The sequence below is a fragment of the Mytilus californianus genome, unplaced genomic scaffold (assembly GCF_021869535.1).
Source record: "Mytilus californianus isolate M0D057914Y unplaced genomic scaffold, xbMytCali1.0.p SCAF_34, whole genome shotgun sequence".
Classification (NCBI taxonomy): domain Eukaryota; kingdom Metazoa; phylum Mollusca; class Bivalvia; order Mytilida; family Mytilidae; genus Mytilus; species Mytilus californianus.
The window spans coordinates 2,428,610-2,453,887 of record NW_026262684.1 but is presented as its reverse complement, the minus strand read 5'-3'; the positions used below and the strand labels follow the sequence as shown (position 1 = coordinate 2,453,887).

The 25,278-nt window shown below is 32.6% G+C and overlaps 2 protein-coding genes across 2 annotated transcripts in view; both read right to left on the bottom strand.

The window, feature by feature from the left end:
• Positions 1-25,278, bottom strand: part of LOC127736638 (uncharacterized) — a 202,134-nt gene that overhangs the window by 23,831 nt on the left and 153,025 nt on the right. The window lies entirely within an intron of this gene.
• LOC127736634 (beta-porphyranase A-like) lies at positions 5,104-24,504 on the bottom strand. The gene is made up of 3 exons (XM_052247196.1): positions 24,229-24,504; positions 23,117-23,258; positions 5,104-9,712 (listed from the first exon to the last, which is right to left on the bottom strand). The coding sequence occupies exons 1-3, from the start codon at positions 24,463-24,465 to the stop codon at positions 8,211-8,213; spliced, it is 1,881 nt and encodes a 626-aa protein (XP_052103156.1). The 5' UTR covers positions 24,466-24,504; the 3' UTR covers positions 5,104-8,210.

The window sequence follows — 25,278 nt, the reverse complement described above, 5'->3', positions numbered from 1 at the left end:
TTTAAGTAAGGACATCTAGTCCTAATATGGCCTAATTCTTAGCAATAATAGCAAGTTATATACCTTGGCCTGTCAAATATATTTTGGGGTTGTGAACTTCTATTATAAAAACCTTGTCCTTCATTTCTGTTTGGTTCATTGTATGACTCTATTCTATTTCTGCTTGTACCTACTGTTCTATTCTCATTTAGGTACTCCTTAAATTTATTGTCAATCATTTGCGATATCTGACCTAATATCTTACTTTCAGGGTTCTGTTGCTCGCTTTCAATCAAGGCCTGTAGAGTTTGAATGTTATGAGCGTCAATAGTCTTTAGGTTTTACAAGAAATGCTTCATAGTCACTTGCAGAGCGATGGCTTGACTGAGCGTCTGGTGGTGGTGAAATTGAACATGTTTCTTCAGTTCATGATTATTCAATCCTTGTATATACTGATCAACAACCGTAGTTTCAATTTCATGATAGCGTATAGTGGGATAAGCCTGTTGTGCAAGTCTGCGTAAACCGTATCCGTATTCGGCTACCGTTTCATCTTTTTGCCGTCTTCGATTTCTAAATTCGCACCGATAGGCAACTTTACCTTCTCTTGGATTAAACCGCTGTGACAAAACGTTTTTAGTGCATTGCAGTCTGATAGTTGACCGAGTGTAAGATCACTCAAGATTTTCTGAGCATAGCCGCGTAGAAACATCGTAAGCTGTTGTGCCTTTTCCCGATCGGTCCGTTGATTCCAAGACGCCACTTGCTCAAAATGTATTATATAATCATCCCACTCGGAACATTTGCCGTCAAATGAATCGGGCTCTTTCCGTTTGAGCCTATTATTACCCAGCAAAATAGGGTTAGTTCTGTAATAATCATGAACTGATCTTTCAAAAGTAGGAATAGGACCATAACCTTCATGAGGTAGACTTCCATGCTCCATATAACCAATAGGTCCAACTGGCCTTTGGGGTACATACAATAATCCCGGAACAGAGTTTGATAGTGACATGGATGGCCTTTCAGGTTGTTGGCTTGACAACCTGTAATAACCTTTTGGTTCTACAATATGTGGGCGTAATGTGTCATATTGAGGTGGCACATGCATTGGCCTTCATAGAGAGGTCTCTGCATGTCAACTTTTTGGACAGGGAGTTTAGTATCTCAGTACACACTAGCATATTCATACCCTTTTTGTCTAACATCATTAGGGGCTTGTTATTTTATGATCTATCGCCATGAACTTCTTCCAAGCATGAGAAATGACATATGGTCTTAACTTCTTCCCCGCCTTTTATTGGTATCGCCAATTATTTATAATGCAATTAAGTCAACAATGATGATTAGACTGAAAAATAATTTTATGATTACATAGTAACACGTACATTAAGAGAACAAGCTTTTTGAAAAAAAGTTTTCAATATATAAAGGCTGTTTAGTTGTGAACATATTCCATTGTGGTATGTGTCTGGTTAAAAGTAGTAAATACATTTAAGTTAGTACTTTTTATTGTTTATTCATCTAATGAATTCAATGGGCTTCTTATCGATTGGTCGGCTGAGTCGGACAGAAGAAAGACTCAATGTATGCAGCTCTCGTAAAAGTAGTAGAAATCATTTCATACTTGTCTCCAGTGATAAAATATTTTAAACAAAATAAATAATTCAAAATTTGATGACAATGTTAAACGCATCTATCCCAGCGAACTTGAGATAAAGGATACAACAGATATCGTTATGTTTGCCTCATATCTTGACTTACATCTAGAAATTGACAATGAGGGTCGGTTGAAAATAAAACTTTACGACAAAAGAGATGATTTCAGCTTCCCAATTGAGAACTTTCCATTTCAATGTAGCAGCATTCCAGCAGCGCCTACATACGGAGTATATGTCTCCCTTTTTGATACGATATTCTAGGGCTTGTGTTTCTCATCATCATTTCCTTGATAGAGGGTTGCTGCTCACAAGGAAGCTATTTAACCATGAGTTCCAAGTGGTGAAGTTGAAATCATTCCTTCGTAAATTTTACGGACGCCATCACGAGTTGGTTGACCGTTATGGAATATCCGTATCACCGATGATAGCGGATATATTCCAAATGTCGTAACTACAATCTCGTCCCCTTTTCCCCGAATGTGACCTACCGATTTAGACTTATCACCGGGTTTGTACTAACATGAGCAACACGACGGGTGTCACATGTGGAGCAGGATCTGCTTACCCTTCCGGAGCACCTGAGATCACCTTAGTTTTTGGTGGGGTTTGTTTTGCTCAGTCTTTAGTTTTCTATGTTGTGTTTTGTGTACTAATGTTGGTCTGTTTGTCTTTTTCTTTTTTCGTCATGGCGTTGTCATTTTTTTTTCGAATTATGAGTTTGAATGTCCCTTTGATATATTTCGCTTTCTTTTAAACAGAATCTTGTTTGATGCAGTTACACTATCTTCTAATGTGTGTTTCTATAGAAAAAAAAAATGAAAAGGAAATCGTGTTTTTTTTTCATAACCCTAATAACAAATGTAGAAATGTGTAACGATGACAGAAAGAATAATTCCTCCTGCATGGTACTGATAATTAAGAATATACCTAATATATAAAATTTTCGAACTTCTCGGGTTTTTTCATAGCCCCAATATTTAATAGAGAAATGTACAACGATGACAGAAAGAATAGTTCCTCGTGCAATTTACTGCAAATTCCTACTTGCAAGTATGAAAAGAAATTTATCAGTATAAAGGCGATTTTTTTCTATAATATTTACTTTCATGCAACACTGAAAACAGCATGAAATTTTCATCCTTTTGTGTTTGAAAAAATGAAGGGGTAACATTAGTTCAATGTATAAAGTCTATGCAAAATATAGAAATAGACAAAACATTCCTTTTACAGTCGACTATGCGGTATTGGTTTGTTGTCATTGTTGAAGGCCGTACGGTTGCCTATAATTGCCTACATCCACTTTATTTTTAACTACGGTGGATAGTTGTTTCATTGGCAAACATACCTCATCTCCTTATTTTTATAATGTTTGTGAACTCTAAGATACAAAATACACTTGAAAGTTTAAGCTATCATTTATGAATTATTTCCCTGTTGGAAAACCCTTTAACAAATCAAGATTTATATCTTATTTTTATCATTTTCATCCTGTTTCGTCCGCAAATAATCTAAAACTATATGTAGAAATTCACCAAAAATCAAGAATACGTTACCTAGAATTTTTATCTGCACAACTTTATAGTAGGTCTTTTTTTGTATAAAATATGTGGTTGTTGACAATTTATTGTATTTGTTACATTTACAACTGCATATCTTACCTGCTAAAATAAAATGACATAAAAACGCACGAAACATATTAAGGGAACAAATTGGAGCCAGACATACATTTTCAAAGTTCGGAAATGTACAATTTTTTCAAGATATACGCGTTTTACAGCCTGACTAACAATTACATGTCTCTAGGTGTCTTTTGATTTTTTTTGTATCGTGTGATTCAAACTTATATCATTGATACAAAATGTGAAAAGGGTAAAAATTTAAGGCGAATTTAATGATCTATGAACTTGTAACGATGCATTTTGTATACTTGTAAGTATACTATCATTTGTCAAACAACTCCAAATATGTTACAGTTGTGTGTGTTGATTCGCATCCACAATGTTACTGGACATGTAATTACAGTAGTCGGCAGTGGGTGTTGATAAATATTATACTTAGTACATATAGAATGCAGCACATCATATTCCAAACCCTCCTTAACCGCCTTGGTCTCGTGATAGCGTTGCTCGCTTCGAGTGCGAGAGGTTGTTGGCTAGAACCTCGGTTGGATCAAACCGAAGACTTGAACATTTGTATTTCCTGTTCTCCGCTAAGCACGCGGCATTTATGAGTAATAGAAAAGACTGGTCGGCTTGGAGTCAGAATAATATGTCTGGATAGGGTGACATGTCTTCATGTGGACTGTTACCTTGTGAACAAGCACGTTAAAAATCTGGCTCAGTGTGTCGGTCTAGTACAAAACAGTGTTTATATTTATATCATATTATCATGTTCTCGTTCAGAATATGCATTGGTTTGCCACTGGACCTTAAACAATCATCAATCCAAGCTCCATTTTATCACTTTTTAAATAACAATACACAAATTTCCGTCAATGAATTCCTGAAACAATTTGCTCTGTGATACTTTTAAAGTTTGGTCTCGCATCGACATTTTTACAGTTCAGAAACTTGCGATAAGCCGCATAGCGGTTAAAATCAAAACTAAAGTAATGTCATACAAATGGGATCACATAAAATGCACATGAAAATTCGCAGTTTCAGAATCTTTTGCATTCTGGTGAATATTTTCAAACGCGTACACCGAAACCATGAAAACGTTGTGATTGGTTTAGGCCGTACTAAACAATGGACATTTAACCAATGACATAACGTTATGTTCGTTTTGGTGAACGAACAATGAGATTACCCATAGTCCTTTAGATTTTAAAGAGGCAAATGTTAACCTGCACTTTTTCTTAGTAACCTGTGTCATCGGAGTTCATTATAATGTGAATTTGTCCTCAAAAATTATTTTGTTTTCTATTTTTTGGGTTAAAGATATTGAATTTGCAAACGTTATAAACTGAAAAAAACTAAAAGCTCAGAAAATTGCTGGAAATGCTATGTGTGAATATCCTAAAAATTCTTTACAATTTTTAACGAATAGTCAACTTTCAAAGGATATCTCTCGGTTTCAATTTTTGTCAATTGAAAAATGCAAGTAGAAAGTAAAATAACAAAAATACTGAACTCCGAGAAAAATTCTAAACGGAAAGTCACTAAACAAATGGCAAAATCAAACGTTCAAACACATCAAACGAATGGATAACAACTGTCATATTCCTGACTTGGAACAGACATTTTCTTATGTAGAAAATGGTGGATTAAACCTGGTTTTATATCTAGCTAAACCTCTCAGTAGGGGATTGCGTTCCTTCGGGCGCTCAGTAAATACGATTTTGTAGGTGATATGTACATGTGCACCATATTCTTCGCGTGTATAATAAACTTAACAGGGAGGATTTCTAGTTGCCCATTTACGAGTTTGTAGCAAATTTAAGAACATTTGCATAATCCCCAGCAATGAATGATAATACTTTATTTTAAAAGCAAATACAGCGTATAGGATACATACTCATAATAATAATAATTTTATATGCATCAATGATTAAAATTTTTACAAAATATTCTTGAATTACACAATATATAGATATAAAGGTGTACACGAAATAAAATAAAATACATAATACAAAATACGAAATACGAGCGGAGAATGATATACTTTAATAAAAACAATATGTGAGAACAAATATACTATAAACATGTGATTAAATTCTAAGTTTTTCTGCTGATTTTAAAAATATACCTAACTCATGTAATTCTTCAATATTTCTGACAGATAACAATTGGATAAGTGTGTATGCAGATGGATTTCTCCAATAATACTTTTTTATATACTTTTCTCGGATTTGACTATATTTTTGACATTCAATTATAAAATGATATTCATTTTCAATAGAGCAACTATTACAACTTGTACATAGTCATTATTTTTATCAACATTATCATAAATGCCTATGTCTATGCTTAAATTATGAGCTGATATACGATATTAACAAATATATGGTTTATATATATTTTTATAGGTCTATCTAAATAAAATTGCAAAGCATGTGTACTATACATATATCTATGAAAATGACATTTACTTGAATTCTCAAAAAAAAACGCAGTTACTTCATTAATGAATGCATCAAGCATTATTTCTTTCAATTGTAATAGAAAAATATCTTTACACACTACACTTTAGCCTAACCAAACATCATTAAATCCATATCTAAACAATCTCTAAACTTACAACACCAGTTTTGTTTATTCTTCTTTTTAATACAACTTCTTTCAAACATCTCATCACAGCAGTTCTTTAATATAAGATTTTCTGTACTCACATTTTTTAACCAATATTTGACTATTCTATATTGCCTTTCAATGGAAATAGGCAAACTACCGAATTCACAATAAATCATATTAGTGACAGCACTTATTTTGACTTTACGAACACGTTTTAAATAATACAAATGAACTTTTTCGGTATTTGGTGCCATATGAAATCCCCATTCTTTCGGGCAATAATTCAATATGCTTGCTACAAAAGTATCAAGTGACAACAAAGTTTCATGATTATACTAATCGTCATGTATTTTATCAAATAGGCTTAAACATCCTTTTTACCCCGTTCTGATAGTTTCTTTTGAAAACACATATATTATTTGTTGTTCTTCTGATTTGTTAGGATCGTGTTTTACATGTATTTTGAAGTTTATTTGGGGCTTACCTTAAAAAAAAATTTTGTTATCAGTGTTTGCATGATTGAGTCGCTGTGCGTTCAGTCTTTTTTTGTTATTGCTTTGAAAATTCTTAAAATGGAAAAACATAACATTCGATTTACAAGACAACTTGACATAGAGTTTGGAGAAAACGTCTTCTTGAGCTGTAATAAATCATCATAACTTTTACCAGCTTTCCGGATTTTTCTTAGTAGCTACAGATAGTAATCTATAAAAATTGAAATAGTTATCTTGTTGGTGTTATTTATTGTTTCTAAAATAACAATAAATCATATTGAAATTATTATGAGTATATGCAAAGACATTTTACATTGTTATGTGATTCCACAGCATTTCTAATTAGAGAAGCAAATCCACTCGTCATATGAATTATACAGAAAAGGGTAGAACAGGAAATACAAAAACTACCACACAATTGAAAAAAGCACACTATCCCCTTACATCAACTCCACCGAAAAAAAAAGACCTACAGACAAAGACAAACATATATTCCAAAGAATTCTTGGTACAGGCCCAAATTGGTGGGATTTAACCATTTTACGTGCGCAAAACTACCTCTTTTGACTATCTAGATGATAGGTCACAAAACTAAAACACTATAAAAGACATGCATAGTGCAGCTTCTAAAATGGTGAAAGATTAATTTTGCAAAAAGAAATAATGGACTTTGGAAGGGATGAGAGTACCGTTTTTAACTTAGCTGGAAATACCTCTAGTTTTGTATTTAATTTTTATGACCCCTTTGCAAACATTCAATTTTTTATTTATTAGCTTGCTCTAAATAATAGTTTGGATCATGCTCCAAACTTAACTGACGAGCGGACGAAAGCCTTTTTTGTGAGGAATGTTAAAAAGGGTGAGAAAATCAAATGGGGGGAATAAAAAACAAGAAAAACAAGAAAAACAAACCACACCATGGTCAAAAAGATTGAGAGAAAATGAATCCACAAAACACTACACAGAAAACTATGCGTAATTCTAACCTCACAGAAGAAGGGGAAGAAATCAGGTGCTCCGGAAGGATCAACATTAAATTTTCCTTCTCCACTAGTGATTTCTTACGTGGCCTTACATCGAATGCAGTGACAAACTTATTAGCAAGAGAAAAAAGACGAACAAATAATAGTTCGCAAAACACCAAACATAAAACAAGAAGATTCTACCCGTAGACAACCCAGGGGGTGCGTACCGAAAGTTCTTTAACAAACCAACATAATCAAAAGGAAATACTAATGTTTTGAATGTTTGTAAATAGTCATGAAACAAATAAAACTGAAATTGATGTAAAACTAGAAAAGTGACATGTCAGCCAACCCACCGGTACCCCAACCCCCAACCGCTTGCATATTTTTTTTTGAGGACAAAACACAAAAACAAAATACTGATGCATATAAAGAATAAATCATGGAATATACATTTTCGTAAATTTGGACACAATGACATAATTTAGCATATATGTAAATATAAAGTGTCATTAAAATTCGACCACTATATATGCAATTTTTCATGTATTTTTGCATTCATTTAGAATTTTTGACACAGGGTAAATTTGGAATAGAATGTTATTCCTTTTTCAATTGTCACTGAAATCATAGCACAAAAGTTAAGTGTTAAAAAAAAATGACAGCAAAAATAAAATGCGTATCTACATATAGTGCACAAAAACTGTGTAGTGTAATCAGCATCCAGCCTGTACAATTGGAGCTTGTGTGTATACAAACATTGTTGACGGACAGAAAAGACAATTTTGACTAAATATTCGTAAAAATGAATGCCAATTTTGTAAGCATCATATAAAAATAACAAATATAATATAAAGCTATTAACTTTAATCATCGAAACTAGTTACCGATTAAAAGCGCAACTGTTGAAACATAGCCTCCTGATTGGTTGAATTCAACCTTAACCTCATTAGAATTTGAGCGCAAGAAATTGGCGGGAATTCGGTATTCATATATTTCCCATCTGGTATCTTCGTGACCTCGTCCTGGTGCAAAAAGTTGATAATATGCTGTCACGTGGTGATTGTTGATCAGAACAGTTTTCGGGGTCGGATTTCCACCTGATTTACCTGGCAAACTTACTCCGATTCTAAGTCGTGCGTACTTAACATTCCCAAGTGAATGGACGTTTACAGTTGATGATACTGCATAGGTACACGATGCGCAGGAGAAAATACAAATGGTGCAATCTTTCTTTATTCTCATTACCATTTTCTTTCCATAATAAGTAGTTTCCTTAATAGTGTGAATATTGTGAAAATTATATTTGGAGTGAAAAACAAAAATACAACTACCGTCCGCCGGAACTGTAACATATCCGTTCGAAACATGCATGGATTTCCATTCTTTTAAAACTGGTTGTTTTTGGGTGTTAAGGTATTGACAATGCGAAATCCCCGAAGACGGCGTAAACCAGTGACGATCGAAATTAAGCTTAATTCTTGCTTGTGACCTGTCATAGTTATGCAGTAAAATGAGTATGTCACCATTGTTTGGATTACCCAAAGCTAAGGGCGAAATTTTTCTCTCTTTGTTGTCAAACGGACTATCAATTCGTAGAAATTGATTTTGGTAGGATAAATGATGCCAAAATTTGTAAGCCTTGGCAGCATTAGCAAAACTTCCATCACGATGGAAAAGGCTGTAATGTAACGATGCCTGACCTAGGGTGGTTGCATATGACAGCATGAATCCAATAGCTCTGTCAATCACGTTTCGAAAATTCAAATACGTGAACATGTGGCTGTTATGTTGATTGATATATGCCCAGTCTATGAAAGGATTTGGTTTATTTACGTTAATTCCCCGTACTTGGCTTAAACCATACTCGCTAATTATAAGAGGAACAGAACGGCCCTTCTTTTGATTTGCGTAACTTTCCACTAAATCAATGAACCCTGCTAATCTCGCTTCATTTATACCTTCAAATCGATAGTTGTTACCCTTCACTAAGAAAAAGTTGTATGGATGAAAGGAAAAGAAATCTAGATGGTCTAGAGACATATCAAGAAACTGTCGAGAAAACTCCCATATACGGAAATCGTTCTTGTCACTTCCGGAAATCGCACCGTTTTTTGTTGGCCCGCCAACTTTAATCCCTGGGAACTGACGCTTTAGCTTTTTTGCAACAATCTTATGGAAATCAATGACTGTGTTCCATTTAATATATTTCCAAGCTGCATCTGGTTCATTTATGACCTCGAAGTACTTCGGTATGATACCATGCGTGCATTGTTTAATAGACTTGAAAAGCAAAACTATAAATTCAGAGCCTGCATCTAAATTATTAGGAAACTTTCCACCGTGTTGCGAAGTGTTCATCCACTTTGGCCAGTAGAGCCCTGTAAATGTATTGATTATTTTTAATAATAATAGTACTAGTCTAAGATACATATAAGGAGGTAAGGCTTGTGTTGCATTTTGTAGACTGTTGTTTGTCTTTTTTTTGTTTTCGTTTTTCGTTTTTCAATTTGTCTTAAGTGAGGAGTTTGATATCTTCCGCCTTTCACGATGGAAGAGTACGTGTTATAACGCTTCCATATACATTCACAAGCTAAGGAAACCAACGAATTTAAGTTTAAAAACACACACGCACACAAAATGCAAACGTTTAAGCTCTCCACAGACCACCAATCCTGTCTTATGAGGACTTGACTAAGTATTGACCACTAAATGTCTTTCAGTTTTGTAGTCATTTGATTGCTTTTATTGACGCATAAATACCCAGTATCTCTTTTTATTCATATTTCATGAACTATGAAGAAGCAGAACTTGGTTTCTTTGTTGTTACCAAATTCCTCTAAAAACGATAATGAAACAGCTTAAACCGTCATGCACCGACCATTTATCTTTTGTTGGGGCATGCTTTTTAAAAAAAATGTAATTTTTTAATCAAAATTTCTTTGAAAAATATGTTTGATTGAAGAAAGAAGTGATAAAAAATAGTTTGTTTTTTATCTAAAATTAGTGGAAAACATTGAGTGTCAAAGAAAAAAAATCTTGTTCCTGTATTATTAGTAACTCAAATGTTTGCTTTTGGTTTAATTCACAACACTGAGCACTCATTTGCAAATCCGGCGCCGCACTTTCTAGACATACAGTTTCATCTAAATAACCAAAATGTGTAAAAACGACATGGGATTTACTAAGTACCAAGTTTTAAAGCTCTAGACTATAAAGTGTTTTTCGATTTGAGTTTAAGTAATTCTGCGTTATTCCATGGATTTTTTTCAGTCCCATTGAATGTTTGTAGTCCCATGATTATTTTATCCCATGGGACAAGAAAAATCCCATTGGACAAATAAAATCCCATGGGACAAAATAAAATCCCATGGGATTCAAATTATAAATATACAGTAACATGTATGTTAAAAAGAATTCTGTTTGGTAGTAAACTGTAATAAGATAATTATAAAATAGTTGATTAAGTACAATGTATCAGAAATGCAAGTCACTAAACTACAGTATAAAGGGTTGAAGGATTTTTTTGGAAGTCCATTTACTAAACTTAGCTATTACTTTTTTTTCTCTTCTGATTGTTAAAACATCGTATATTAATGTCTCCTTTAAAAATATTTCCTGTCAACGATTACATTATATCTATTTTCAATTTACAAACATGGCAAAATTATATGCTAAAAATTTCGAGTCAAATTCATGTCTTAAAAAATGAGCTTTGTAAAGGATTATTGATAGTTTTTGATAAACAACAAAGTAAAATGTCTTTTTGACAGATGCAATTCAATTTCAAAATTAAAAGTGATTTGTCAACAGACTTGTGAAAAGTCCGTTAAAACGAATCTGTTAATTTTGAATAGATTTTCAAAGTAACAAGGTTGTAATTTTCTAAAATTTGGGTGTTAGAGCCATTTCATACGCCATAGAGTGTTTCATCTTTAACAAGAATACATGTCTTGGGCCCGTATGCATAAAGCTACTTAAGTTAAGATTTTTCTTCATGTCCTACGATAAATTAGTATTACGATTGGATATCTTAACTTAAGTAGCTTTATGCATACGGGCCTTGCACCTTATACTACTTATAATATTATTAAAGACTTCATACTTGAAGTTTTGTATTTGTTTGATACCATACACTGTTATCATGAATATTAGGAAATTGCATAAAAATATGTAAAGATTAATTTTCATGAATTAATAAATGCTACTGTTTATTTTAAAAAAAATATGTTGTCTTTCCTGTGATGCTGCATTGTTTGTTGGTAATATGTAGTCTATTTATTCACCGATCCTTCTTTTGGGCTATTTAGAAAAGTTCATTACCATAATTGTGGTTTCCATTATTTTTCGTGTCTATTGGTATTTACGACTTCAATTTAAAACAAGAACTGATCTGACGTTTGTCTTTGAATTGATTCTGGTCTTGTTTCTGTGTTTTTATTTCCTTTCTTCTAAGTAATGCATTTCAAACTTTTTGAAAAAGAACCAATCAAATTTTAATTGATGGATAATAAAATCAATTTTTTCAATAAGATACCATGCTAACCTACTAATTATGATATATGAATGCTTGTACTTTTCATTCTATTAGTAGAAGCAACAAATTCAACATAATGATTTCTTCATTTGAAAACCGCATCGGTGGTTTCGTGGTGGTGTATTCGCCTTGAGTGCGGGAGTCGTGGGTACGAACCGCGGCCGGGTCAAACCAAAGACTTTAAAATTCGTATTTGCTGCTTCTCCGCCAAGCACGCGGCATTAGGGAGTAAGGGCAAAGACTGGTCGGCTCGGATTCAAAATAATGTGTCCGGGTAAGGTGATATAGTCTTCAGTCCTGCTGACTGTTACTTTGTGAACTAGCACATTAAAAATCCGGCTCAGCGTGTCGGTCTAGTACAAAACAGGGTTCATATTTATATTACATTAACATGATCTCGTCCTGAATATGCATATTAATTTACCGCTGGGCGTTAAGCAGCCTTCAATCATCATCTTCATTTTCACTTGAAAACTAGAATTTGTTTTGATGGTATAATGGATAAGAAAAACCCTTAAAGTATTCTCACAACTATTTTAGAGGGTGATAATTTGGCACATTATTATCACCGTATAGAAACCATGCATGTAACCTGTAATTCAATGGTTGTCTTTTGTCATATTTGTTTTTCCTTTATTGTTTTTATTGTTTGAAATGTTTTACAATTGTCATTTCAGGACCTTTTATAACTAATTATGCGGTATGGTATTTGCTCATTGTTGAAGGCAGTACGATGACCTATAGTTGCTAACCTTCTATGACATTTGGTCTCTGATGGAGAGTTTTATCATTGGCAATCATACCACATCTTCTTATTTTTATATCATATAACAATTAATTCACGCATTCTTCTTCATAACATTTGGGTATTTTTCCTAGTTGAATATATGCATCACATTTCATTTGTCACAAAAATTTATAATATATACAAAATGCAAACAATAGAAGCAGCAATACTTCAAGCTCCTGTGAAAGTTCAATATGTTTTTACTTCAATGAGAACAAATAACCTTGCTACAAAAATTGTATCTTTGTTTTCCCTTTTTTGTGTTGTTTAGTTGCTGTCTCATTTGTGCATATATACACATGTACCTTAAATCTTTGCTTGATTAGGAAAATTTCAAAACATGATTACTGGGGTACTCTATCAAAAAAATTCTTCAGTGTTCACAAGACACCAATATAAATCATGTATTAACAAGCAGTTACTAGGATATCAGGTTGCACTTCTGTAAATATAGACAATGCAATATCCCACAGGAACTCTTTTTACGACTGTGACACTTTAACTATGAAATTTCGTAAAAAAATATATCCTAGAATGGAAAGTACGTATGTACTTCTATCTATTTTTTTTTTTCAACAGTCAAAACACAGGGCATATTTTCAACATTAATATGCCTCGAACTTCTAAGAGTATAAAGTTATACTGAAATTCTGTACTACCCAACCCTTCACTTAAGGTCTTTCTCAGTATACAATTTGGCCGCAATCCATGTGTATTTATAATGGTAAAATTCCAAAGTTATGTCTCTATGACATGAAACATAGAGATTATTATCTTGGAACCAGTAGGTAAACAAAACAAAATATGTATGAATATTATGTATCTCACCAAAAGAGGCGTGCATGGTGAAACAGCTGTATTTACAAATTGCAACCTGCAAAGTATACACCACTATTATTGAACATTGACAAAAAATTCTATTCTCAGCGGGTATTATCATAATTCCAAGTACAGGACACCATGCTAGCTCACACTGACATGTTCGATGTTCAGTAAATCATGAAATCAGGGTCAAGATCTTAGTTTGACATTAAATATAAAAGTTCGCCACATAATGAACATGTGTACTTAGTTCAACTATATGGTATACTCATTTAAGGCCTTTTATAGCTGACTATTTGGCATGGGTTTTGCTCATTGTTGGAGGCTGTACGGTGACCTATAGTTGTTAACTTTTTTTTCATTTGGTCTCTGATGGAGATTTGTCTCATTGGCAGATATACCACATCGTTTGATTTCTTTATACTTAGGATGGCTCAAACTGCAATTTTGCCAGAATTTAGAAAATTATGAGTATTTATCCAAAAAGGTATATTGAGAAAGATTTTCATGACCAAAGTCAAAATTATGTTGGACTTAAAGTTATGAATTTCTGTTACGTATTGTGTCATACACCTTATCGCCATTTGACCGCCACTACTGGACATCACAGAAGTTCCCTTAGAATTTTGACGTCACAAGAGAAAATGTCTGACGACACAAAGATAAAGTGATTGTTGTATGACGTCAATAGTTCAAGTGTCGGAAATTATAGGGTCAAGTGGCGCAGATTTCCAAATAGCAATAAGGTCTATTATGATTAGTGATGTCCTAGAAACAAAGTATAAACATGACATTTTGACCTACAGTAGACTAAAGGTTTGAACTTTCGTGGCTAGTTGTCTCATTGGCAATCATACCTTATATCCTTATTTTTATATAAAGGGGTCGCCTAGTCCAATAGTTATGACGTCTTGAAAGGCTATTTTAATTTTTTGCTGTGACGCCTTCCTGCGAATTCCTGGGGAGGCATCACAGCCAAAGATTGAAATAGCCTTTCAAGACGTCATAGTCAAAGACTCATTTGGACTACGTAAGGGGTCACCCTACTGGAGTCCCAAGACAATTTATCTTTTGAAAACTTGTTGATTTGTCATGAATATGTGCTATTTCAAAAATAAAATATATATCTAAAAAAATAATTTTACACTAGAAAGGTGTCCCTCATTTAAGAGATTTTGATAATAAGTTAGTCATTTCGGGAACTATTCACAATTTTGGAGTTGTCCTCACCTCACGCCTTCGGAAGTAACGATTTTGGCAAATGAACAAAAGGATCATGTCTATGATATTTTTGTGTGTATGCATACCAGTTTTTGAATTTTCTGTGCCTTCTCTTTGTTTTATTTGCCATTTTTGTGTACTGGCGTCAAACTTGGTTATTTTACAAGTGTGATCGAGAAATGCAGGGGACATTTTAGAACTAGTAGAAACATGAACCCAAACTGACTCCCCCATTAATCTGCCCGGTTTCATATTTTTTCACTTACCTGGAACTAAACAATTGGGAGTAAAGAAAGGCAGGAGATCAGGAGGAATATTTTTTTTATTCTAATATAAACACAAAAAGAGGAATAACTCTTGTAAGTAAAAAAGACTATGGATTATGGATAAAATTAGACAAAACCTTTTTTAATCAAGATTTTGATATTTATTTATCAGTTTTATATATTAAACCCCGCAATCCAAATGTAGACAGTGGGAAGATGTTTGATAACCTTAATAAAGATATTGCAGTATACTCCAATCATGGAAAAACTATTCTATCTTGTGATTCTAATTGCAGTACAGGTGAGCAAGCTGATCACATTATTGATGATACTTTATTTAATAGGGCTGATAATTATATTCTCCCTGAGACATATACTTGTGACACGGAAATTGTAAAAAAAACTGTGACATAAGTATTAAATCACAGGGAAAACTTTTATTGGAAACTTGTATTGAAACTAAGCTAAGAATATCTAAATGGCAGAGTTTTTGGGAGATTCTGTTGGAAACTGTACACATTTTGAGTACTAGAGGAGGTTGTAGTGTTATTGATTATATTATTGTGTCAGAAGATATTTTCACTTACATTACTTATTTTAATGTTCTACCTCCAGTGGAAACATCTGGTCATTGTATTATTAGAATGTCTTTAAAATCCAATGTCCCTATAGTCAATCATGACAGAATATACTAATATGGATTTTTTACCAGGTCATTTTATTTGGGACAACAATTGTCATGAAACATATACAAACGATATTTCATCGCCACGAGTGATAAGCAAATGCAAGTTAGCCAATTGTATGGCAGATGTTGATACAGGAGGTATTACAGATTTAAATCAAATGACAAAACAATTTACAGATATTATTATTGATACTGCTACATCTTGTGTTAAATATAAATTAAACAAAAAGTTAAAGAAAAAACGCAAGAGGTAACAAGAATAGTTTAATAATAATTGTTAATTAATGTGGAAAGGTGTGAGACGTTGAGTTAAAAAAGTACAAAACAACCCTTACAGCCACGACCTTAAAGTTAATTATTTTAGGGCTTGAAAAGAATATAAAAAACTAAACAATAGAACAAAGAGTGCGTTCTTTCAATATATATATTCACAAATAAATGAACTTGACGAAACAAATCCTACTTTATTTTGGAAAATAATTGATAAGTTAAAAAAATGTGGAAAAATACCACAACAAAACCCAATAAAAAAGACCAATGGGAAAATCATTTTAAAAATTTATTTAAGGAAAATGAAAAACATCTGACTCTAAAGGAGAAGGTCCGGTAAGGGATAGTTGTGGCCTTAAATTCGAAGTATATCTAATGAAAGATATTTAACATTTTTTAAACACTAAAGTGTCTAAGTAGTCGGTTGAATTATTTTATGTAAAAGATTTTAACTGATTTGGCCATTAAAGACGCTCACATTCAAGCTTAGATATGGAAAATCTATCAAATATGCCATAAAACGTCACTTTTCAGACGAATTTTGTCTAAAATGTAAGTAGCTGCATTCGTGTTCAGTCTCAACCTTTATATATGTTATGTATTATCATCAAATACAACATAATTTAAACATAAAGACTGCACACAAATGCGGCCACTTAAATTTTAGACAAAAACTGTCTTAAGATTAGCACAAATGCTAAAATTGTGAAGATTTTAGTAATTTTGCATGAATTTACGTTGCTAGTACATTTGTACCTGAATAATGTGCATTGTATTGTCAAAACAGCCCATAATTATGGAACAAAAGTATTCTACTTTGGAATAAATGGCTAAAAGTTTACATTTCAACAAATTTGTAAAAATGCTATATTTTGGGGCCAAAAAGAGGTCTTACCGGCCATGCTCCTTTGAATTTAAAACGTATACATACATTGAAACGTTGAATTCAACCATTTCATGTAAAGAAGTCAGAAACTTATTTTCAGTTATCAGACTAATGAAAAACAAATTTAGATGATGGGTACAAGTCAACAACAAACAACTATGAATGACAACGACATAAATAACCAAAAGACAGCATGTACAGTCCATTCTTTATTGCTCTGTGTGTACTTTTCGTTCCTCATAGGAATTTAAGATTCGCCAAGTAAGAAAATTTCGGTAGATACTTTGTTTTTGTCCAAAATTAATTTTGATAAAAAAATTAGTAAAACAATAATAGTACACATTGACATTTCTGAAATACGGTTTTAATAATTCGTGTCAATTTTCATAGCTTAAGAATTACTGCTATACCAATCCTTTTTGCGTCTTGGGAAACATTTTCTTCACAGATTCATAGAGTAAGAAAATTTTGATAGATATTTTGTTTTTGTCCACAATTAATTTTGATAAATCAAAGTGTATATTGACATTTCTGAACTACTGATTATATAATTACTATATAAATTAACAAACATAAGCTATGACATAAACCGGATAGAAAGTCGGTTCCGATCCGGTACCGGTGATTACACCATGTCCGGTACATAATGCGTACATGGGCGTTTTTCAATAAAAGTGCGAATTTCAGACCTAAAAAAAGGAAAAATCAACTTGTCGAAAATTTTATTTCAAGAGGTATTTGAATACCTCTATTATCATGATTATAGACCTGTTTGTAAATGAAAAGTCCAATCTTAAATACTCTTCAAAATGATATTTTTTTCATAATTTATGTACTGTTTCGAAGTGGACATTTGTCCACTACGGAACTGCTTCTAAACGCACATATTATGGTATTTTAATGTCTCCTTTTGACATTCTAGTTTGTTTTATTTTATATACTAGAAAGATCTCATTTTTACTGAAGGTATAACTCATGTTACGTAGTAGACATTTAGATGAGATACGTAGTTGACAAAAACCGTTTCGTAGTGGACAAAAAGTCTCGTAGTTGACATCAACCCTATTCTATGTTGATAAAAACATATTGAAAATTACACGAAAGTAACCCTTGTTATTTGTTTTGCACGAATATAATTGAAAAAAGAGTAGAAAACGACTGCATGGTAGTGGTAGTGTCCACTACAAAACTTTTTCTCCCATATTTGTTTCGTAGTTGACCGTTACGTAGTGGACATATTCACATGTTTTATTTTTTCCCCACAATCCCTATATTGCAATAGTAACAAAACTGATTCTATTCATCAAAGCACATACTAAGCTGTAGACTGATATTTTTTTTATAATTTTAAAACTAGATACTGAAAAAGATTTGACCCGTTTCGTAGTGGACATTAGAAAAAATACGGTATCACTCTGGTCCATATTATGTGCTCAATTTTGTTTGCCAACAATTTAACTGTCGTTATAAAAGCATCACTTCTATTGTAAGACCATAATGTTTATATCCAGTCCATTTCTTGCAAACATTGATTATATAAAACTGTTTATTCGCAAATTTAATGATTTCGTTTCGTAGTGAACATTTTGTCAGGGACACACCTGCTAAAATTAAAAAATCATTTGTCTAAACATACTTTTGAATAATTATAGCACTTATATTAAGTAAAAATAACATTAATTTCTACCTTTTTTTTTACAATATTTTAGAGTGTGAATGTTGAGTTGGAGACTTAGGGACATGCCATTTTGGTTATTTTTAACCATTCAGGAATGCATATCTTATAAATCCCTCTAAAAATAGTATGTTTCTTTGCTTAAAAATGTTAAATGTAATTAAATGTACTGACTGCACAAAAAATTACTTGTAAAGATCAAAAACATTTTTTTAAAGTGGCTGGGACAAGAATTCTCGTTTTTATTGAAAAACGCCCACTATAATAAAAATCGCAATTTTCATGTTTTTTTAAGTATTATGATTTTTCTTCAGAAATTACATTATTGTCATGCAAAAAATCCAATTAAAGGTCATTTGTGCTCTTATTACATTCCTTTGTGGTCCTTTGTGCTACATTGTGCTCCTTTGTGCACAAAGGAGGTCCTTTGAGGTGTTTAAAGAGAACCTAAAGGAGCACCTGTCTTGTGATATATAGTTATATACAACTACTCAACCGTGAATAACTGCGTGATTGATATGGAAGTTTGACAATTATCTCATCTCTGCTAATCAATATATCTGCAATTCACCTTAAAATTCATTTGTGAGTTCAAATGAAGTGGATGTAAGCAATAGTTGGACAACAAACAGACTTCAACAATGAGAAAAAAACGTATACCGTATGGTCGGCTATAAAAGGCCCCAACATGAAAAATTTGAAACAAATTTAACTAAAAGACTAAAGGGGGGGTAAAACATGTTTGTGAGCGCTCAACCCTCCCTTTTACCTGGGAGAGGGGTGTAACAGCAAAACAGAAGAACAAACTATAAAAATCAGTTGCAATTGGCTCAAATCAAAAGATTTGTCGATGCACAAAAATAAGTAACATAAAAACCATTGGAATGTGTGTTCCTACAATAAGTAAAAAGGAAAGTTCATCATAATGGTTTAGCTATATATATAAAAAAAAAAGGAGCACTATCACAGATGCACAAGAACGCAAATGTGTAAATGCAACGACATAAATATTTAGTGAAAGCTGACAACAAATGTAGAAAGGAGACGAGTCTTTTGTTGTCGAAATAACACTAGTTTTGTCTACTCATTAACATCGCTCCATCCAATCGCAATATATAGAGGAAGATCTTTGAAAAACAAGTTGCAAAAAAATTTTTCTGAGAATTGAAGGAGTATGTCATGTATGTCTGGTGGATGGAATAACATATACTTATACACTGGACTCTTATTTATAGTGGACTGAATTATTTTACACATCAAGCTGAAACAGAAGATATACAACACATGACATGCCAAAGTATCATTTTATTTCAGTTAATTGATTTCATTTCAACAGAAATACTGACCATTTTGGTAATTATTTGAAGTTTCTGAGTGTTCACGTCCTATTTCTCTTTTTATTCAGTTACACTTGAAGGTTGTATTTGAATCTAGTTAACTTTTTACAGAGTTCTGGTTCTTGATCCTAAAGAAAATCAAGAAAGTTTCAAGATTTTTCAGGCTCTCTTAAACATGTTAAACAGATATGTTGAGATCTCACCTGTTCATTGGAAAGACTTTTATATATTTGGTATCAAGTTCCTACTTTATATCTTGATGATGTCTGATAATTTATTGCAGATAGTAACAGCTTTGAAACTTGGAAAATCTATGCAATCTGTTTTTGATGGACTTTTCACAACTGAATTTGAAATATCAGTTTTATTTTGATATAAAATTGCTTCAGTCAAAATGACATTTTACTTTGCTGTTTATCATGTTTATCAAAAACGGTCAATAACCCTTGTACAAGGCTAATTTTTGAAGACATGAATTTTAGCGTATAATTTTTGGGAAAAGTGAAAATAGATGTATAATGATTGACAGAAATTTTTTATCATGTGTTGAAAAGAGACATCAAAATGCAGTGTTTTTAATATCTGAAGAGAAACAGATAGCTACGTTTAGTAGATTGACTTCAAATAGAAACCTTCAACCCTTTATACTGTAGTTTTTTTTAATTACATTTTGGACACGTCATCAACTATTTTATAACTCATTACAGTTTACTACCAAACAGAATTCATTTTAACATACATGTAACTGTTTATTAATAATTTAAATCCCATGGGATTTCATTTGTCCGATGGGTTTATTTCTTGTTCCATGGGATAAAATAAATTCCACGAAACCAAATAAAATTCCATGGGATTTACTCAAAATACCGTGGGATAATGCAGAATCCCATGGGATTATGCTAAATCCAACGGGATCATGAAATCCCATGTTTATTTAAATTCAAATTACAGAAAGAACTTTATAGTCTAGAGCTTTAAATGAAAGGCAACAGTAGTATACCGCTGTTCGAAATTCATAAATCGATTGAGAAAAAAACAAAACCGGGTTACAAACTAAAACTGAGGGAAACACATCAAATATAAGAGGAGAACTACGATACAACAGAAACACAACATTGAAATGTAACACACACAGAAACGAACTATAATATAACAATGGTCATTTTCCTGACTTGATACAGGACATTTTAAGAAAAAAATGGTGGGTTGAACCTGGTTTTGTGGCTAGCCAAACCTCCCGCTTTTATGGCAATGTTAAATATAACATTAAAATAACAACATTACAGGACAGGACTACAATACAAATAAATGGGAGAACATATAGGACAGAGAAACATACGAATAATAGCTAACAAAAAGTAACAGTTTTAAAATCTAATACGCAAGACGCGCGTTTCGTCCACACAAGACTAACCAGTGACGCTTAGATAAAAAAAGTATGAAAGCCAAAACAAGTACAAAGTTGAAGAGCATTGCGGACCAAAAGTTCCAAAAAGTTGTGCCAAATACGGCTAAGGTTATATGTCTGGGATAAGAAAATCCTTAGTATTTAGAATAATTCATACTTTTGCAAACAGTTAATTTATAAAAATGACTATATAAAAGATATACATGATAACACCGAAGTGGTGACTAACTACAGAATAAAAACGGATACATAAAACAACATAAACCAGCACATAGAAATTCACAGCCGAGTTAGCCAAAGAGATCAACGCTAAACAAAGGTGACGTCACATTTGAATTTCTGAAATTTCCCCAAAACAGGATAGAATTAGGATAGAATTCAAGATTTGGTTTATAATACTCATATTACATTTATTAATAACAATGAAAACTAGATTTGTAATTGCTAGCAATAACGGATGGTACCCTCGTTCCCTTATTGCCAGGATAACGGCAGCCATTTTGAAATTTCCAAAGTCGAAATCTACACATGCCAGTCATCATTACTGTAAATTCTCAGAAAGTTTGAAGCATTTTGAAAATTTTTGACATTTTGGCTGTTTCCATACTAACGGCGGCCATTTTGAAAATTCTAAAATTATTTATCAACTCTGCACATGCCAGTTAACATTTCTGTAAAGTTTCATTAAGTTTGGTGCATTTTCAATTTTTTTTAGTTTCCATGGTAACGGTAGCCATTTTCAAAATTCCAAAGACAGGTACCTCTTTGACAAATTACATCTTACATACCCATAAAGTTTCATTGGGTAAAATCTAGTATTCTCCAAGAAAATGCCGCTTTTGTATTTTTTCCCATAGGGCCAATGTTAAACTTTCGCCCTGTTTCCATGACAATGGCGGCCATTTTGGAATTTCTAAATACTAAATTTTTATCTAGGCATACCGGTTAACATTTCCATAAAGTTTCATCCATTTGAGTCTTATAATGAAAGATTTGGATTTTGGATTTTTTTTTACATTTGTGTCGTTTCCATGGAAACGGTGGCCATCTTGGAAAATTCCATAGTCAGATGCACAACTTCAGATGGTGCTTTACATTAAAGCATAGTTTCATCAACATTGGTCCTTTCAATTTCGAGAACTAGCGCGGACAAAAAAAGTGTGGTAGAAAAAAAAAAAGAAAAAAAAAAAGAAAAGTAGAATAACAATATGTCACCCCAACTCCGTTGAGGGTGCCATAATTACAATACTAATTAATATAAAATGTGGTAGTAATAAGATAATTAATAGTATTATCTAGCTATGTCTGTGTTTCTTCTAAATCAAACTGTAAACCAAATATATCGTATAAATTTTGTTGACCCAAACTAAAATCTTATTAACGAACAGGGTGATTAATAATCTTTACCATAACACACGAATACAACAGAAAAAAATAAGATTTACAACTACAAACGATAAGACATTTGACAAAATCCGATGAGAATAACAAATATAACATCAAAACTAAATACATGAATTTTGGATAGAAAGGTACCGTGACACGTCTTATAGCGAATTCACACTCAGTAAAAATAGTCACAATCGGGAATATGTCTGGGATTTTGGTATTTTGTAAATCCCATGTCGTTTTGCACATTTTGGTCAATTACACGACACTGTAGGTCTAAGAAAGTGCGGCTCAGGATTTCCAAATACTAGTAAGTGTTTTGCAAATTTCAAGTGTTCAGTGTTTCAAAACAAAAGATTGTCCTTAGAAAAGAAATCCATGCTCCAATAAAAGAAGAATGTCGGTACCTTACTACATGTTGTAATTAACAAAATTATTATTGCTTATTGTAATGATACTGTTGTTGGGTCCTGAACACACTGTCCATATCAATACTTACCCTTGATTTCCATGACGATATCCAAATCGTTTCCATATCCTTGAAGATTTTTTTTATACTTAGCACATATATTCTGGACAAAAGTTGGGTCTTTAAAATGGTTTGGATCAGGATAACCATGATGATTAGGGTCTTGGGGTGTCTAAAACAAATACAAGATAACTTAAGCAATAATTGATCATTTTATTTCAACATTGTAGACTAGAATATAATTCAGGACTAAATTCTTTTTTTTTGTTAAACTTAAATTGCCGATCATTTTTTCTGTTTACATGTTTTACATTTTCTCTTTATCTTTAATGCTAAAAAAAAATCGATAAACAACGTCATGTAGGGGAACTAACTCCGGACCTATCAAGTGATTCTATCAATATATTATAATTATTAAGATAATAGACAAAACTGCAAAAAAAATAAATAATAATAATAACATTCGTCGTTAAAGCGCAACAAATCCTATAAGGAGTTAACTGAATATTTCGACAAGATGGCTAATTTTTAGACCTTGTCTTGCTGACAATTTTTGCCGGTTAAAGTTTCTGTGTATCTATAATAGTTTTCAAGATAATAGGTAAATCAAATGGTACAATTCGTCGTTTAAGAGCAATACCTACTGCATGTACTATAAGAAGTCGTCTGACAATTTTGATGTTTATAGGCAGTAGTTAGATCACATCATTTTAAACATATTTGGACTGTAAGATTTTCTATATCTGTAGCAGTTTTCAAGATAATAGAAAAAACGTGCATTTCCCTCCCTATGTTCTATTTTAAGCTATGTTGGCAATGTTGGTCTGCAGGTTTGGTCATCAGAATCATTTTGTTTAAACAAGATACCCTAGTGATGATTATAGCTAAGTTTGGTTAAACTTGGCCAAGTCGTTTCAAAGATAAAGATTAGTAATAAGAAATAAAACTTAAACAAACATATAAAAACTATTTCCCAAATTTTATGGGAAAATATATCAAAACGACAAGATCCATGCAATGTTAACATCCATTAGCTTACACTCGTTAGATATGTAATATTAAACATATTATAAACCGAACATTTACAAAGCAAAAAGAAAAAAAAAACATTAAGCAATGAGTAGTTAATATTTTGTGCTTACATTTTGGAATATCCGTCCGTTCAAGTCACGGTTCAGCCATCTACCACTTTCAGTAGCAATTGACTTTGCCTTGGCAATGAAATTCTGAGAATCCAGTCCATTATGGCCATCCCAGCGGTCAGTCTCGAAATGTGTTCGACCACCTTGTGATAGATAACTTGGATATATGGTGACTTGGTAGTCAGTCCCTAATACAGGAACTACCAGAAACAGCCATAGCCCGACTTTACCACACATCGTTTAGTCGTAAAACAAACACTTATCTAGATAACACCTAGTGCATTGAAACTGAGGCTACATCTTTTTATATTAGACACGATTTCCGATAAGAGGTTCAATGAAGGTATGATTGTTGACATAGCTCATATACAATTCGACTTCTGTATATAGCTGTTATTCGGTATTATGTTAGTCAATTGTGTCAGCTATTGCACTGCCTTCTTCAAGCATTTTTTAACCGACACAATTATTTAGTACATTCGGAACCCCTTTTTATAAGTACTTTCTTTATGTTCTTAGTTTTTTGTATCGTATTATAGAATTATTTCTGTTAATTTGACTGTAGGTATTTTAGGTTTTGTTGATTATCGTTGTCTACTAGTATCCCTTTTCATTTTTATATTTTCTTCTATTAGGCTTGCTTTTTTGGTAGATAAAGACAATAGGAATAGTTCTAGCTGTAGCGTAAAATATTTTCACCGATCATCCTTTATAAATATCATAGATACATGAACTTGGGAACAGGACAATTTTTTGTATCCCTCCCCCTTTTTCTAAAATTCGTTATTTTCTTAATCGTGATTCTTTCAATTTGAATTATTTCGCGTGTTTCTGTAATATATGAACCCATATATCAAATATACTAGAAATAACATGTATTTACTATTCACTATCAGCAAACAGGAAGTAGCTGCACGGCAGCTGTATGAAATGATTACACGCTACAACTCAACACTTATTGTGTTTATGACAAGAGACAAATTCTAAAGCTTGATTTTGAAATTCATTTTCAATATATCTTGGGGAGTATTACAACAGAATTATCATATC

Coding starts and splice junctions, on each gene's coding strand:
- LOC127736634 (XM_052247196.1), bottom strand. CDS start 24,465: ATGTGTGGTAAAGTCGGGCTATGGCTGTTTCTGGTAGTTCCTGTATTA. Junction 23,259..24,228: donor ACGGACGGATATTCCAAAAT/GTAAGCACAAAA, acceptor TATTTGTTTTAG/ACACCCCAAGACCCTAATCA. Junction 9,713..23,116: donor TATCGTCATGGAAATCAAGG/GTAAGTATTGAT, acceptor ATACATTTACAG/GGCTCTACTGGCCAAAGTGG.